Source organism: Cebus imitator, unplaced genomic scaffold (genome assembly GCF_001604975.1).
Source record: "Cebus imitator isolate Cc_AM_T3 unplaced genomic scaffold, Cebus_imitator-1.0 Scaffold165, whole genome shotgun sequence".
Taxonomy (NCBI): Eukaryota; Metazoa; Chordata; class Mammalia; order Primates; family Cebidae; genus Cebus; species Cebus imitator.
Window position 1 is genome coordinate 2844535 of NW_016107480.1, and position 15358 is coordinate 2859892.

Consider the following 15358-nt stretch of genomic DNA (forward strand, 5'->3'; position numbering starts at 1 on the left):
AATATCTCTTGCCCAGTTAAAAAATATGGGTTTTCTATACTATTTTTTTCACTATGGGTTCCAAGTCATACATGGAATTTCATCAGGCATAATCGGTTTGAGATTAGCCACTCAATCAGCATTTATTACACACCTACTAAACCCATATTCATACTGCCACATACACCTGACCCCAGTCCCCTCTTGGTTCAATCTGCCCGTGTCCTAAAACACAGATGGAAGAAATGGGAAACAGGTGCTCCTGAGGAAGCAGTGCTTCTCTCCACCTCTGAACAGAGACACATGGCTGTCACCAGATGAAGGCAAAAGTCTTCATTGAATTCATCGGTTTTCCTCCAAACAGCATAAACTTCACAGTTTGCTTATTTGATCTCAAAAGCAGGTGGATTTGCACTCAATCAAAACAGAACATGGGCACCTCAGGATCTGGATAGCGAATACAGAACTCTGTTGCCAATTCAAACCAAACCCCTGGCTGAAAGAACAATGATTATGGTGGAAAATGGGCAGGCTATCTGTTCTTTTCAATCAGTCGTCTCCACATTTTTGAGTATCACTTTCTGAATCAGCTAAAATATTTAAAAAAATATATTCCCACAGATGTATACTTTATATGCAGTATGAACCATCCACAAAAGAAGAAAAATTTAAAGGGTGAGAAAACACAAATTAAATACAAATTCTAATGTTTTCTTCCTGGACCTAGCTATAGCACCTCACAAAATGACCTATGGTGTACAAACCCCTAAGCTGCTAGCCTCTGTGGCACGAGTCCTTTATGCACCCAATGGCTCTGGAAACGGACCAGATTATCAGTGAGTAGCATACTTTGTATTAGCAACTAAGAAATCCCTTCAGGGTGTTACACTTTTCAAGACATGTCTGCAAGTTCCATTTTTTTTTTTTTTTTCTTTTTTGAGTCTCATTCTGTTGCCCAGACTTGAGTGCAGTGGCGTGATCTTGGCTCGCTGCAACCTCCGCCTCCTGGGTTCAAGTGATTCTCCTGCCTCAGCTTCCCGAGTAGCTGGGATTACAGGTGTGCGCCACCACGCCCGGCTATTTTTTGTACTTTTAATAGAGATGGTGTTTCACCACGTTGATGAGGCTGGTTTCAAGTTCCTGACCTCAGGCGATACATCTACCTCAGCCTTCCAAAATGCTGGGGATTATAGACGTGAGCCACCACGCCCAGCTGGCATGTCCGCAAATTATAACAAGAACTGCCAAAACACACAGCTTTCAGAAACACAGTGTGTGAGTGAGTGTGAAAGGGATGCTGCTGTAACCAACTCTATCCCTCACCTTTCTTACATGAAAGCTCTTTCAAATCTGATGCCAAGCTGATACAATAAGCATTCAAGAAGCTAAGAGTCAAAACTGCAGCTTGATTCTAAAAACCACACGGGTGATTATGTCCAACTTTCCTGTGTTCCAATTTCCCACCAACTCTCAGACTTTCTATTCTTATCTGTTTTCCCAGAGTCTCAACATTTTATACACTCTTTTTTGAGATGGAGTTTCACTCTTGTTGCCCAGCCTGGAGTGCAATGGCACGATCTCAGCTCACTGCAACCTCCGCCCTCCTGGGTTCAATCGATTATCCTGCCTCACCCTCCCAGGCAGCTGGAGTTATAGGCATGTGCCACCACCCCTGGTTAATTTTATATTTTTAGTACAGACAGGGTTTCTCCATGTGGGTCAGGCTGGTCTTGAACTCCCGACCTCAGGTGATCTGCCCACCTCGGACTCTCAAAGGCGCTGGGATTACAGGCGTGAGCCATCATACCTGGCCTTATTTTATGTAACTTTTACACTTAACCGCATGTTTGTAAATTGCTTTATAGAACACAAAAGAGTAAAAAGAAAATAAAGCTCACCAATAGCAGTCAAGAATGACTACACTATGATTTTCAGAAGGACAGATTTTAAGAGGTATTTCCAGAAGCAGCAGATCTTCTGTACTTTGGATTACACATACTCTGAACTATAAAAACTCAGAATTATGAACACATGTAAGAACCTTGGAATCACATCCTCGTTTCCTACAGCAAGGATAAGCAGTTTGCTCCATTACCAGCAAACTTCTCCTGCTATCCTCTTATTGACGGAAGTTATCAATTACTGATTGTAATAATGTACTGTTATCATATCTTCTCTAAAGCAAGTGCCTATTAGCAAAAATAAAAACTGCTTCTTTCCCGCCGCCCCCCATGCTCCGTCAGTCAGGCTGGAGTGCCGTGGCATGACCTCAGCTCACTACAACCTCCGCTTCCCGCGTTCAAGTGATTCTCCTGCCTCACCCTCCTGAGTAGTTGGGACTACAGGTGCATGCCACCACATCCGGCTAATTTTTGCATTTTTAGTAGAGACGGGGTTTCACCATGTTGGCCAGGCTGGTCTTAAACTCCTGATCTCATGATCCACCCACCTTGGCCTCCCAAAGTGCTGGGATTACAAGCATGAGCTACCGCGCCTAGCCTAAGAACTGCTTCCAATGAATGCTGAATAAATATTTGCTGAATGAATGGAAAAATAACAGCTACATAGTTCCAATAGTTAATGAAAGAGTCACCATTTGGTTTCTTTCTTTCAGAGACTACGGTATCACAGAAGCCTCAGGATTCAGAATGGCAAGTAGATTTCATCTTGAACACTCGTCATAATCAACGGCAGTGGCTAACAACTTGGTGAGAGGGATTCCGAGGAGGAAATCTTTGTTGATTTGTAAGAATGACTTCTGTTATCCCAAATTTGGTTTCTGTTTCCTCATCCTTCAATTTTCATTAGTCCAACTTGCTGCTCTCTCTTCTAAACTAGGAGGGGTTCCTTAAAGATAAGGACCATGTGGTTTTCGTTGTAATTCCTACATCTGCACAGTAAGTACTCCATAAATGTCAGCTGCCCTTCTGTGACATGCTGGTTGATAACAAAAATAGTTGAGCCTTCTAATTTAAGTAAGCACCTTTGGACTTTGAAACCACCAATTCACTATCTAGGGTGGTATTAGCAAATTAACAACAATCGTATTGCCCCTCCACCTTCCCTAATATCACGATTCTTTATTAACTAACCAGGGTTTCTCCTCAGAATCCTTCTGACTACAGAATTGAGAAGATCAGCTCATTTTACAGCTTCAACCAAAAAATTATCTAGAGTAGCAGTTCTTAATTGTAGTTCTTGCCTCTGACCATCCTTGAAATCACCAGTATTTTAGAAAACACAGAGCCTCCCCCCCACCCCCGTCCATCCATGGAAATTGTGATGCAGCTGTTAGGGTTATGATGCAGACACATTTGGTTTTGGTGTTACAAGACTGCCAAGTGAGTTAAACAGCCAGGCTGAGAACACTATCTATACTATATCAATAGAGGCTAAATTCTTCTCTTATGGATTGACAATATGTATTAACATATTAGACACAACCGGAAGTTCTGCCATGAAGAACCCTGATTAATTTGTTTAAATTAACTTCCCCCAAAATTGACCATAGAACCTTCATCAATCATCCCTATCATATAGGTGTTCTGTTTTGTTTTGTTTTTGAGATGAAGTCCCCTCTGTTGCCTGGACTCAAGTACAGTGGCACGATCTTGGCTCACTGCAACCTCGGCCTTCTTGGTTCAAGTGATTCTTCTGCCTCAGCCTCCCAAGTAGCTGGGATTACAGGTGCGCTCCACCACACCTGGCTAATTTTTATATTTTTAGTAGAGACGGGGTTTCACCCTATTTGCCAGCCTGGTCTTGAACTCCTGACCTCAGGTGATCCACCTGCCTCAGCCTCCCAAAGTGCTGGGAATACAGGCGTGAGCCACCATGACCAACTTATAATACAGTTTTAATGGAATACAGCCTCATCCATTCATTTGCATATTTTCTGTGGCTGCTTTCATGCTACAAGGGCAGAACTAAATAGCTGCCACACAGACATTACGGTATACAAAATCTAAAACATTTACTATCTGTCCTTTAAGGAAACATCCCCCACTCCTGGATTAGGGTGTTAAGGGATACCCTACCTAATCAGAAACACTAATCTAAACCAGCAGATTCTGGCTGACTCCTAAATGTTCTCAGGAAAGGCCACATTAAGCAGGGCCTCACTTCTACTTCAATCACAGTGGTCTGCCTCTACTTTTTCAAGTTTCATTTGTAAAAAGGGTTCCTTTTGTTGCTAAGAAAAGTTTGAACAACACTGACAGAAACTCAGAGATCTGAACAGGCAAAGAGCACATAAATTATACTCTGTTTTCGCCACTGATGGCCTTCACTTAGAGTCCCTGAAATCACAGTGATTACTCATAGCTTATTTAAACTGAGTATCTGATGAATCGCTATTTAGGCACTGTGTTCACTATCAAGTTACGTGTATTATATATTTATTTAGTTCTCCCAAAAAATGTCTTTTAAAGGTTACATTTTAATATTATATTTTTGGGTTTTGCAAGAATTAACAAAAGAAAAAGCCAGGTAGAGAATATATCTTCGATTTCTATCTATCATTAGTCAACAACATTTCTACTATATCACTCAGTGTCTCTTAAGAAAAAATGCATGACAATGATTCTTAGAGTTTAGTGCCTAGAAATAAGTAGACTTCTCTTGGTAAACTATATGCTTTCTTTTACATACTCCTATCAGATTATAGAAATCACTCCATTTCCCTACTCTTCTGAAAAGCCAGGATTCACAAGTTGTAAAATTATCTTCCCTCTTTCAAAACACAATACAGCATTTGAAATGGCTCTTATTTCCATGGTCTTTTACATACAATCACTTAATGTAAGCGGCCTAAAATCCTTTTTGGGAGTTGACAATTGTTATAACAAACATGTAAATTGCATCATTAATCCTATAGATAACATACATTTCTCAACTGGATACAGCACATACGAAAAGATAAAGGAATTAAATAGACATTTAATTTAACTGCCATATAAATCAACAGAATGCAATTATTGACCCCCTTTTAATCTTGGGTTGAAATCAATGTATACTAATCATCATTACAGTCAAATGGAACTTGATGTAAAGTGTACAACTGAACAATTTTAAGCTTATACAATAGAAAATCAAATATTGCTCATATTCTATCTAAAAAAGCAGGAAGCAATGTACTATGATGGCATTTCATAATTAATCTTATAAACAACACACAGTATCTTTGCAAGTCTTGAAATACAGAACCCATTTTTTAAAATTCCAACATTAATATCAAAATCACTAGGCATCAAGGAATCTTCTTCCTATTCTGAATATTTCATCGTAATTTATTTTACCTTTCCATAACCAGTTTATGCCACTTATCTTGCAGGGGCTTTTCAGATTTATGAGGAAGCCGAAAAGTAGTAACACACAAATGAGATCTAGAAAAGCACACGATAGCTATAAAAACAGCTCATCCATCATCTCTACATTTTGATTCCAGAGACAGCGGTGAAAGGTGTTGTTTCCACACCACTCACCCTGCACACTTAAAAAGGTTTGCTCCATCACTTACACAACTGAAACTGATTGATTAGCTGCTAGAGAAAAATCAATACAAATATCCTAGAAAACACTAGCTTGTAAATTCATTCTGGCCTCAACCAAGTCCTGGTCACCACTTGACATGTTTTTCTAGATATCTAAAATGCAACCATGTCAAACCCAGCAAAATCAGCCCCCAAACACATTAATCCTAGGAATTTTTAAAACCTGAATCTCAGTAGAAGGGAGGAAGTGAGGAGGAAGGTCTCTGGGAACAACGAGATGAAACCCAGAAGTTACCTGGTAAATCTTAAATTCACATGCAGAACTCTCCTCAAAAATAAAATACACACTGAGAAGGCAAAAATGGTCAATGATGTAGGCTGAGGGACAGAAAAAGAAAAAAAATGCTAGAAAACCAGTTAAACAGGTATAATTTATATACAGAAGAAATTACATTTATTTTTAAACATATAAATAATGTTTAATGCTGTCCATTCAAAAGTTAATGAGCTCTCTCATTTTTTGGCAGCTGAAAGTATGGTCCGCATATTTTTAGTATTGTGGGAACCCATTTTATATTCAGAATAACTTCATGATTATTTCAGAATCTCTTCTGACTACTTCATTGCCTTTGGGTTAGCCTTTAGTCTCTTCATTCATTAGACTAACAAGAAATAAATTTTTATGAAGATAAAATGTCTCATAATCACACTTGTAATCCCAGCACTTTGGGAGGCAAAGGTAGGCGGATCACCTGAGGCCAGGAGTTCAAGACCAGCCTGGGCAACATGGCGAAATCCTGTCTCTACCAAAAATAGAAAAATTCGCCAGGTGTGGTGGTGCACACCTGTATTCCCAGCTACTCAGGAGGCTGAGGCAGGAGGATTGCATAAGCTCAGAAGGCAGAGGCTGCAGTAAGCCAAGATCACACCACTGCACTCCAGTGAGATCTCACTGCCAAAATATAATATAAAATGTCTGATAAATATGCTATTCAGAACAAAATTTTGATCCTATTGTATGTTCTATCACATGGCTGGAAACCTGGTTTCTAATCCTCATTCCACAGTTGATTTAAAGTTTAAAAAAATCAATTTGTAATTCCGACATTCAGGAGCCATTAAAAAATTAAAAGGAAAGAAAGAAAATGCCGCTTTAAGGATGGGAAATTTAACTTCCATCAACAGAGTGGCTTTAAATGTAGTGCTACAATTTATTGGCAGCATATTTAGGTTTTTCATTACAGAGAAACTTTTCGTAAAACCATGTTTGTTATTCATTATAAGACAGGCAATCTACTCATGATAGAATGTAGAACTTAAGAGTTTCTCGTCCAAAGAATATTCCTATCACCTGAATTGTTAAGTAACTAAATATGCAAAAGTCATAGTAATAAGAAATGACTAATTCCTTCTATTATGTTTACTTTTATAATTGTTATTTGCAATTTTAAAGCTCAAACTTCTGGTTTCTATAAGAGCATTAAAATCTCAATTTTTTTGTAGAAAAAAAGATAATGCTACTAAATGTTTTTAAAATGTGAGCTTATAGACTGATACTTCCTATTGTTGAAAGAGATTATAAGGCCACCTTTAGTATGAATTTGTACTTCTCAAATTTAGAAAAGGAAAGGTAACTGTCACACCAAATATCTTCTATCTACAGAGAAATTTTTCATAAAACATAATTCGGACTCAAAAGAAAAATCCGTCATTTGATTTTGGTCATTAATGTTTTTTGTTATGGATGTTACAATATTCTAACTCAAAATTAGTCTTCTCTTCCTGGTTTCAGATTTTAGTTTAAGTAATATTTCTTCTTCATAATATTGACATAGACAATTACTTCATACATGTTATCTCAAATTCTTAAAACGGAAACATTAAATGTTATAGTGATGAGAAAACCATAATCTTGGAGAGGTAAGATACCGTGTTCACATCATGTGTCTGGTAAGCAACAAAGCAGTATTTCAAATCTAAACTGCTTATAGCAAAAAGCAACAAATACCTCAGGACTTAAAATGTCCCTGGCTGGGTGCAGTGGCTCACACCTGTAATTCCAGCTTTTTAGGAGGCCAAGGTAGCTTGAGGACAGGAGTTCGAGACCAGCCTGACCAACACAGGGAGAACATATCTCTATAAAAACATTTTATAATTAGCCAGGCTTCGTGGTGCATGCCTACAGTCACAATTGCTGGGGAGGCTGAGGCAGGAGGATCGCTTGAGCCCAAAAGTTTGAAGCCACAGTGAGCTCAGGCTGCACCACAATACTCCAGCCTGAGTGGCACAGTATGAGACCCTGTCACAAAAAAAAAAAAAAAAAAAAAAAAAAAAACAAAAAAAAACAGCAGAAAAAAAAAAAAAAAAAAAAAAAAAACTCTAAACACACGGGCTTGTCTCACAAGTTAGCTGACCAGTCCAAAAACTAGCATTTGGTTTCAACTCTAGTACACAGATAATAAGACAACAGAAAAACCTGACGCTGCAAACATTCCATGGTTGGGAATAAAAAGACACTTATCTTACCGATGTTGGTAAGAGTAACCTTCTAATACTTTCTTTAAAAATAGCTACCACATTACAGCTAACCTCCGATATGTTCTTTGAATCATTCACCTTATCTGGTACAACCCACTTGGATATGACAATGTTAACTAATTAAAATCCTACAGAAGCAATACACTGTAGCTTGGCTGCTCAGGGGGCATTTCTAAAGATAAATCACAGAGCTAAGGTGGATATTGTTATAAAAAGTTGTAACCGGTTTACACAAACTATGTTTCTGAGGCAGGAGAGAATAAGGTCTGGAGGCAGGGAACCTAAGGCCAATTCACCTTGAGTTCCTAGCTAAATAGAAGAAGGGAAAAAAGCCGGGCGCGGTGGCTCACGCCTGTAATCCCAGCACTTCGGGAGGCCCAGGCGGGTGGATCACGAGGTCAAGAGATCGAGACCATCCTGGTCAACATGGTGAAACCCCGTCTCTACTAAAAACACAAAAAATTAGCTGGGCATGGTGGCGCGTGCCTGTAATCCCAGCTACTCGGGAGGCTGAGGCAGGACAATTGCCTGAACCCAGGAGGCGGAGGTTGCGGTGAGCCAAGATCGCGCCATTGCACTCCAGCCTGGGTAACAAGAGTGAAACTCCGTCTCAAAAAAAAAAAAAAAAAACTTTCCAGCCTAAATTACAAAAGGACCAGAGGCTACTCCCTTTGCAAACCCCCAACTTTTCTGCAGGGCAGCTGGGAAATTGAAAGTACTTCTCTGACTGGTTGCAGACCTTTGTATAGCTGTGCAACTTTGTAACTTCACTTCAGCCCTCGACGACCAATCAGATGTTTGCACAGGAGTGTGACCTTCGGAACTACACTTCAGCCTCGGATTGGTTTCTTTCCACAACCAATCAGACTGACCGCAGACCACCGCTTCATTTACATGGGGTGAATACCAAGTGGCCAATGGGAGCCCTCTAGGGGGTGTTTGGGCCCCAGAAGATTCTGTATCCACGCCCCTGAGCCGCAGCTCAGACCCGCTCCCACCCTGTGCAGTGTGCTTTCATTTTCAGTAAATCTCTGCTTTTGTTGCTTCATTCTTTCCTTGCTTTGTTTGTGCGTTTCTTCCAATTCTTTGTTTAAAACACAAAGAACCTGGACACCCTCCACTGGGAATATTTCTTTTTTCTCCAGTCACATATAATATACATAAATGTGTCTATATAAAGTCATGAAGCAATCATATCCAAATGTTAGCATAAGTTACAGGTGAGGATAGATGTAAGCGAGTGAAGAGAAGATTTTTCACTTTCTACATGGTAATTTTATGGCTTTATATCTTTCAAGTGAATTTCCAAGTAAAACGAAATAGATTTTTTAAAAAATTATATGCAGTTGCACTTAGAAATGCATGATGTTAGAAAAGTACTAATTTGCATGCCTTCTAAGTTGCAGTGTTCGGTAGACAGATCGTCTGTGTTTAACATCCCCATTATCTGACAGCTATATGAAAAAACAAACACTAATTAAGAATGCCAGCAAAGAATTTTTTCAAAGGTACTCAGTTATTTAGTTTCTGGGCAAATTTTTGCCCATTCTAAGAAAATCCTTAGCAATACTGGTTAGGCTGTAGAAAAGATAACCACCCAGGCTTTTCCTCAGATTAGATAATAATCTGGCTTTAAAAGGAGAAGCCTGGAAATAGCAAATTTCCTTTATTTCTCTCTCAATACTGGTTGAATCTGAAAGGGGGAGGGGACTGAGCTAAGAATACACAAGTAGAGAAAAACTGTTGGGAGGACTCAATAAATCAAGCAAGGGGATGTTTTTCTCTATTAATTCCAAATTCATGTTTCTAAAAGCTTTCTATAGACTAAACAAAGAAATGAATGTGGAATTCATACTTTCTGGGACCCGGAGTAGCAAGTACTGAAAGTAGCACTCCAAGTTACTTGCTATAAAGAAAAGCACAATGCTAATAACTATTAACCTGCAAGATGATGAGACAACAGATTATCTCACGTCGGGAATAAAAACACACCACTGTGAAATCCACATATGATAAACAAAGACAAAAGAGGAAGTTTATGGTTTGAGCAGTTATACCTCCACATCACTGTGACTCATGTTAAAGATAAGTCTTAATATATGCTGAGAGAGACCCAGATATTCACATTTCCCAGCAAGTGATGACTCAGAAGTAGTTGGCCACCCGACACAGTGAATTCTCATTAGGCCCCTCCCCCTGTGCCACTCTTTACTGTTCCGACAGTCCTGTGGATAAAAAGGGTAGCCTCCTTTATTGGGTGATACAAAAGCCTATCTTCTTCTTCAAAGGCTTCTACAAACCCTAATTAGCTCTACAATCTGAATGGTCCAAAAATGCCAAAGAAAGAGATGAAAAATCTGAGTATTTCACTTGTCCAAAAAAATCTTAACAGACATCAGAGGCTCGTGGATTTCATTTGATCTTATTTTTTTTTTCTCATGGAGTCTAAAGATGGGTGGTAAAATTCAAAATCATCATTTACCTTAGAGTGATCAGAAAATGGAAGGGCAGTAAACAAAGAGTAATTAATGTAAAAACAACCTAAGTGATTCAATCTGGTCACATCTTTTATTAGTTAAGCTGATATATTTGTAAAACTCTTCAGAAAGCTAAAGAAGTCGGTTTCTAAGTAGAAGACTAACATAATTTATTAAGAAGACAATTTCACACGTAATTCTAGAAAGTCTTACCTTGAAAAGATTGTTTGGCTCTATCTACTAGCTCATCAATCGGGTAACTGGCCAAATTTCCTCTGGCATGTTTAGTTTTGCAGTAGGTACAAGCATTGAGACACCTGTTCAAATGATAACAATAAATAAGACTCAAATTTCTAAAGACAGTATATAGTTAACATGGGGGTACCTCAAAACATACACAAAAGTGCTCTTTCAGGAACATTTGCATACTTTATACAAGAGATTAAAAAATCGAGCATCTACCATGTCTCAGAGGTATTTTATCTCCACCAGGCACAAAAATCTGCAATTCTTTTAAGTTTCAACTACCCAAGAATGGCTGTACAAATCACATATTATCTAAAAATGCATGTATCTATGAGGAAGAAAGTTTAAAAATGCTTATAATGACTAATCAAAAGAAATTCAAGACCCATATTCCTTTTCATAAACAATTAACATTTCTTTGGCCATCATATCTAGAAAGTTTTGGTATTACTTATACATACTATATTATTCAGAAAGGGTGACACTCATTTCACTTTTAACTAATGGTATAAGAGTTAAGTAGATAATACAGCATTCTCATAAGAAAATGCACCCTCAGAAATTTTTAGATGATACTTTTCACTCCTTGAAATCAGGAAAAAATATTAAAGCAAGTTCGATGAATATTCTCTGAGACTACATTAATCAAAGTAACAAAGCAGAATGACAATATTAGCTTTAAAAATATTTAAAAATACGCATATTTCCCAAGAATATTTAGACATAATAAAGAACTGCCTTTTTAAAACTAAAATATTGATTCTACTCTTACAATATTAAGATATACCTTAAATAAATTTATTACAAAATAATAAATAGTCCTATATCAAAAAGATAAGGCTCAATAACACTGAACCAAACAAAAAAGAACATCTCTTCAGTGGTTCAACTGCTATAATGAGAAGCAAGGTTTTAAAAGACCATCAGTATACAAATGCTTTAAAATTTCATATTGAGAATAATTGTTCTTTTAATAATTGAATCTGACCCATGTGTAATTTTATTAATATATAACTTTAAGACACATATGAATCACTGTACTCAGCAGTCAGATATGCAATGCTTAATTTCTAGGAATTTTTGCATGGGATTCTTGAGTAAAGTAATAGACATTTTAAAACATGTTTTAATATGTAACAGACCACAAAATCTTCAACTACTAACACTCTTTTCCTCCTAAGCAATTTATATTTTTAAAATAAACACGAATTGTGCCTCTCTTACAAATATAGTCCCCCAGTTGTTAGATGTCTTCTCTTTACATTTTCTGTCTTTTCCATAACAAGGGGAAGGAGAAAACTGTTCTATTGTCTTTTCCTTGAGCGGGTAACTCGATTTTGTTTAGTCCTTACTGAGCACCAGACACGGTTATCAATATTTTCTTTTGTTTTCTTTTTCTATTTTTTAAAATAGAAATGGAGTCTTGCTATGTTGCCTCGCTGTGTTGGTCTCAAACTCCTGGGCTCAAGCGATCCTCCCATCTCGGCCTTCCAAAGTGCTGGGCTTACAGGAGTGAGCCAAGGAGCCTGTTATTGATACTGTATATGCCTTATCTCATTTAATCTTTTCAGAGTTGGGTTTCTCTATCTCCGTCTTACAGACAAGAATCTACCAGGCCGGGCATGGTGGCTCACGCTTGTAATCCAAGCACTTTAGAGGCCAAGGCAGGTGGATCACCTGAGGTTGGGAGTTCAAGACCAGCCTGATCAACATGGTGAAACCCTGTCTTTAAAAAAGAAAAAAAAGAATCTATCTCAAAAAATCAGATAAGTAGCTTGCTCAAGGCCATGTAACAGCTGAGATTCAAATCCAGGCCAGTCAGATTTCAAACTCCAAGCTGTTTCCATACCAAGCTGCCCCCTCCCACAAAAACTGAGCACCAAACATCTCAGCTGCATAAAAATGCAAATACTAAGACCTGCAAATCATCAGACATGAGATATAAAGTAATATAGCACATATATGCAAAGATATGGCCGGTACTTATCTTCTTGAAGCTCAGTATGAAGCTATTGAATTACAATATGTGTCTCTCTCCTTTATTCTCTGGAAATCTAAGGACAGGCTTCTTGTCCATCCACTGCCCTAAACCTGTCTTTTTCATCCTTGTTTACAAATCTGTTTTTCATCCTCCTGCTGGTTCTTTGTGAAAATGTGGCACTACATCTGATTTTAAATTCTTTTGATGTTGTTGTTTCTTTTTTTTCAGACAGAGTTCCGCTCTGTTGCCCAGGCTGGAGTACACTGGTACAATCTCAGCTCACTGCAACCCCCGCCTCCCACGTTCAAGCCATTCTCCTGCCTCAGCCTCCAGAGTAGCTGGGACTACAGACACGCACCACCGTGCCCAGCTAATTTTTTTTGTATTTTTAGTAAAGACAGGTTTTCACCATATTGGCTAAGCTGGTCTCGGACTCCTGACCTTGTGATCTGCCTGTCTTGGCCTCCCAAAGTGCTGGGATTACAGGCAAGAGCCACCACGCCCGGTCCATTTTAAATTCTATATCTCAGGTTCTCAAAGCTGTTTACTGGAATACTGGAAGACCAGGGTTCTCTCTGCTTTTTCCTCAAGTGTCTCCATGGCCCACTCAATGCAGCAAGCCCTGTCATGAAGTTGTGATTCCCACATATGACTCCATTCACTCAAGTTAAATCCGCACCCTTCCAGGGAGTCTGTCATCTCTTCTAATACTAACTTCTTCATTTCCTGTGATCCCTTTCCCTTATTTGTCCTATTACCATTGGAAAGCTCCATAAATTAAGTGAACAATCTTAACGGAAGCTACTGGTTGAGTTTTGATTCCTAATCTGAAAACCTGAAATCCTCCAAAATCTGAAACTTTTTGAGCAACGACATGACACTACAAGAAGAAACTTCCACACCTGACCTCATGCGATGGGTTGCAATCAAAACGCAGTCCAAACTTTGCTTCGTGCACAAAATTAGTTTAAAATATTATGTGAATTATCTTCAGGCTATGTGTATAAGGTGTACATGAAACACAAACAAATTTTGTGTATGGACTTGGGTCTCATCCCCAGGATATCTCATTATATATATATATGCAAATATTCCAAAATCTAACAACAACAACAACAAAACAACAACAAATTCAAAACTCTTCTGGTTCCATGTATATCAGATAAGCAATATTCAACCTCTACTAATATTTCTGACTTGGGTTGTTTCGTAAAAGTAAATGTCTTAAGGAACACTAGCAGGTGGAAAAGGACAGGGGAAGAAAAACAGGAAGAAAAGGAGAAAAGAAACATATTTTAAAATTTATAACATAAATGAATTGACACATGCAAAATATCAGAATGGTGTCTGTATCTAGTAAGTGATCAGTAAGTGTCAGCCACTGGTAGTTTAATGCGACTGTCATTAAACAATTCTGTAAGGAAATAATTACGCATTATCATGTCCCAGGTGTACTCAACTTTATGGAACAGGTGTGTTGCTGACAGGTTGGCTTAAAAGTCAACTCTGGAAACCAAATCTCATTTCCCTACTGTTTCACTTAATAAAGACGGAAATGTATCCCCACGGAAAATCACTCATGAAACTGTACCAAAATTTTAAATAAAACAAAGTGATATTCTGAAACATTTATAATACTCAAGCAAAGAAGAATATTACATTCAGAATTCAAAAAACTCTGTGCTAAACTGTTCCCTTGGGGTTAATGATGGTTGTTGACATGATAGTTTTTTTTTGTTTTTTCTTTTTTTTGAAATGGAGTTTCACTCCTGTTGCCCAAGCTGGAGTGCAATGGCGCGATCTCAGCTCACTGCAACCTCTGCCTCCCAGGTTCAAGCGATTCTCCTGCCTCAGCCTCCCGAATAGCTGGGATTACAGGCATGCACCACCACGCCCAGCTAATTTTGTATTTATTGTAGAGATGGGGTTTCTCCCTGTTGGTCAGGCTGGTCTTGAACTCCTGACCTCAAGTAATCCACCTGCCTCGGCCTCCCAAAGTTCTGGGATTACAGGCATGAGCCACCAAGCCCAGCTGACATGATAGTTTTGAAATTCCAAACTCTTTATTGTATAAGATGGGTTCATCCTTACAGTTATCAAAATAATACTGCGTATTATTTTGAGAAAGTAAAAGTTTTTAAGAGCACTTTTTTTGGCTGCTTCTATGTTTATTTATTTTTAATTTTTGTGGATACATAGTAGGTGTATATATTTATAAGGTACAAGAATACGTTTCTTTAAACTTGCTAGAACAGTACCAACTCAAGCATTAAATCTGCCATTTTCTTACCTTTAAAGAGATTTCTTATAATACACAGAAAAAAACATGCAGTGTAAAATGAGAAAAGAAAGAACGAGCATTTTGATGCTCTTTAGTTGAAAAACAGTTTTTCTAATGACCAGGAATTACGTTGACCAATCATTTCAACATGAGAAGCTTCTCATAAAATAAAGAAATTCAGAATAGAAACCTTTAGAGCATAGTTTCAGTTATCTGTAAACAATTAAATAATTGTCTAGGCGTAGGAACACTGAGCCAGTTTCTTCAACTTCAGAAAACAAAAGATCTTTGAAGGTTGACTGCAGAAACCAAAACCCAAATGGGACGACTGCTGAACTACAAGGAAGATCCAAAATCCCAAACA

At 38.2% G+C, this 15358-nt stretch overlaps 1 protein-coding gene across 6 annotated transcripts in view; it reads right to left on the reverse strand.

The window, feature by feature from the left end:
- The window catches only part of CDKAL1 (CDK5 regulatory subunit associated protein 1 like 1), a 717953-nt gene that overhangs the window by 383745 nt on the left and 318850 nt on the right, over nt 1–15358 (reverse strand). For all 6 annotated transcript variants that reach the window (XM_017544096.2, XM_017544095.2, XM_037744111.1 and 3 more), the window contains one exon: nt 10700–10803. In XM_017544096.2, the coding sequence (XP_017399585.1) occupies nt 10700–10803 (104 nt within the window). The remainder of the gene's footprint in view (nt 1–10699; nt 10804–15358) is intronic.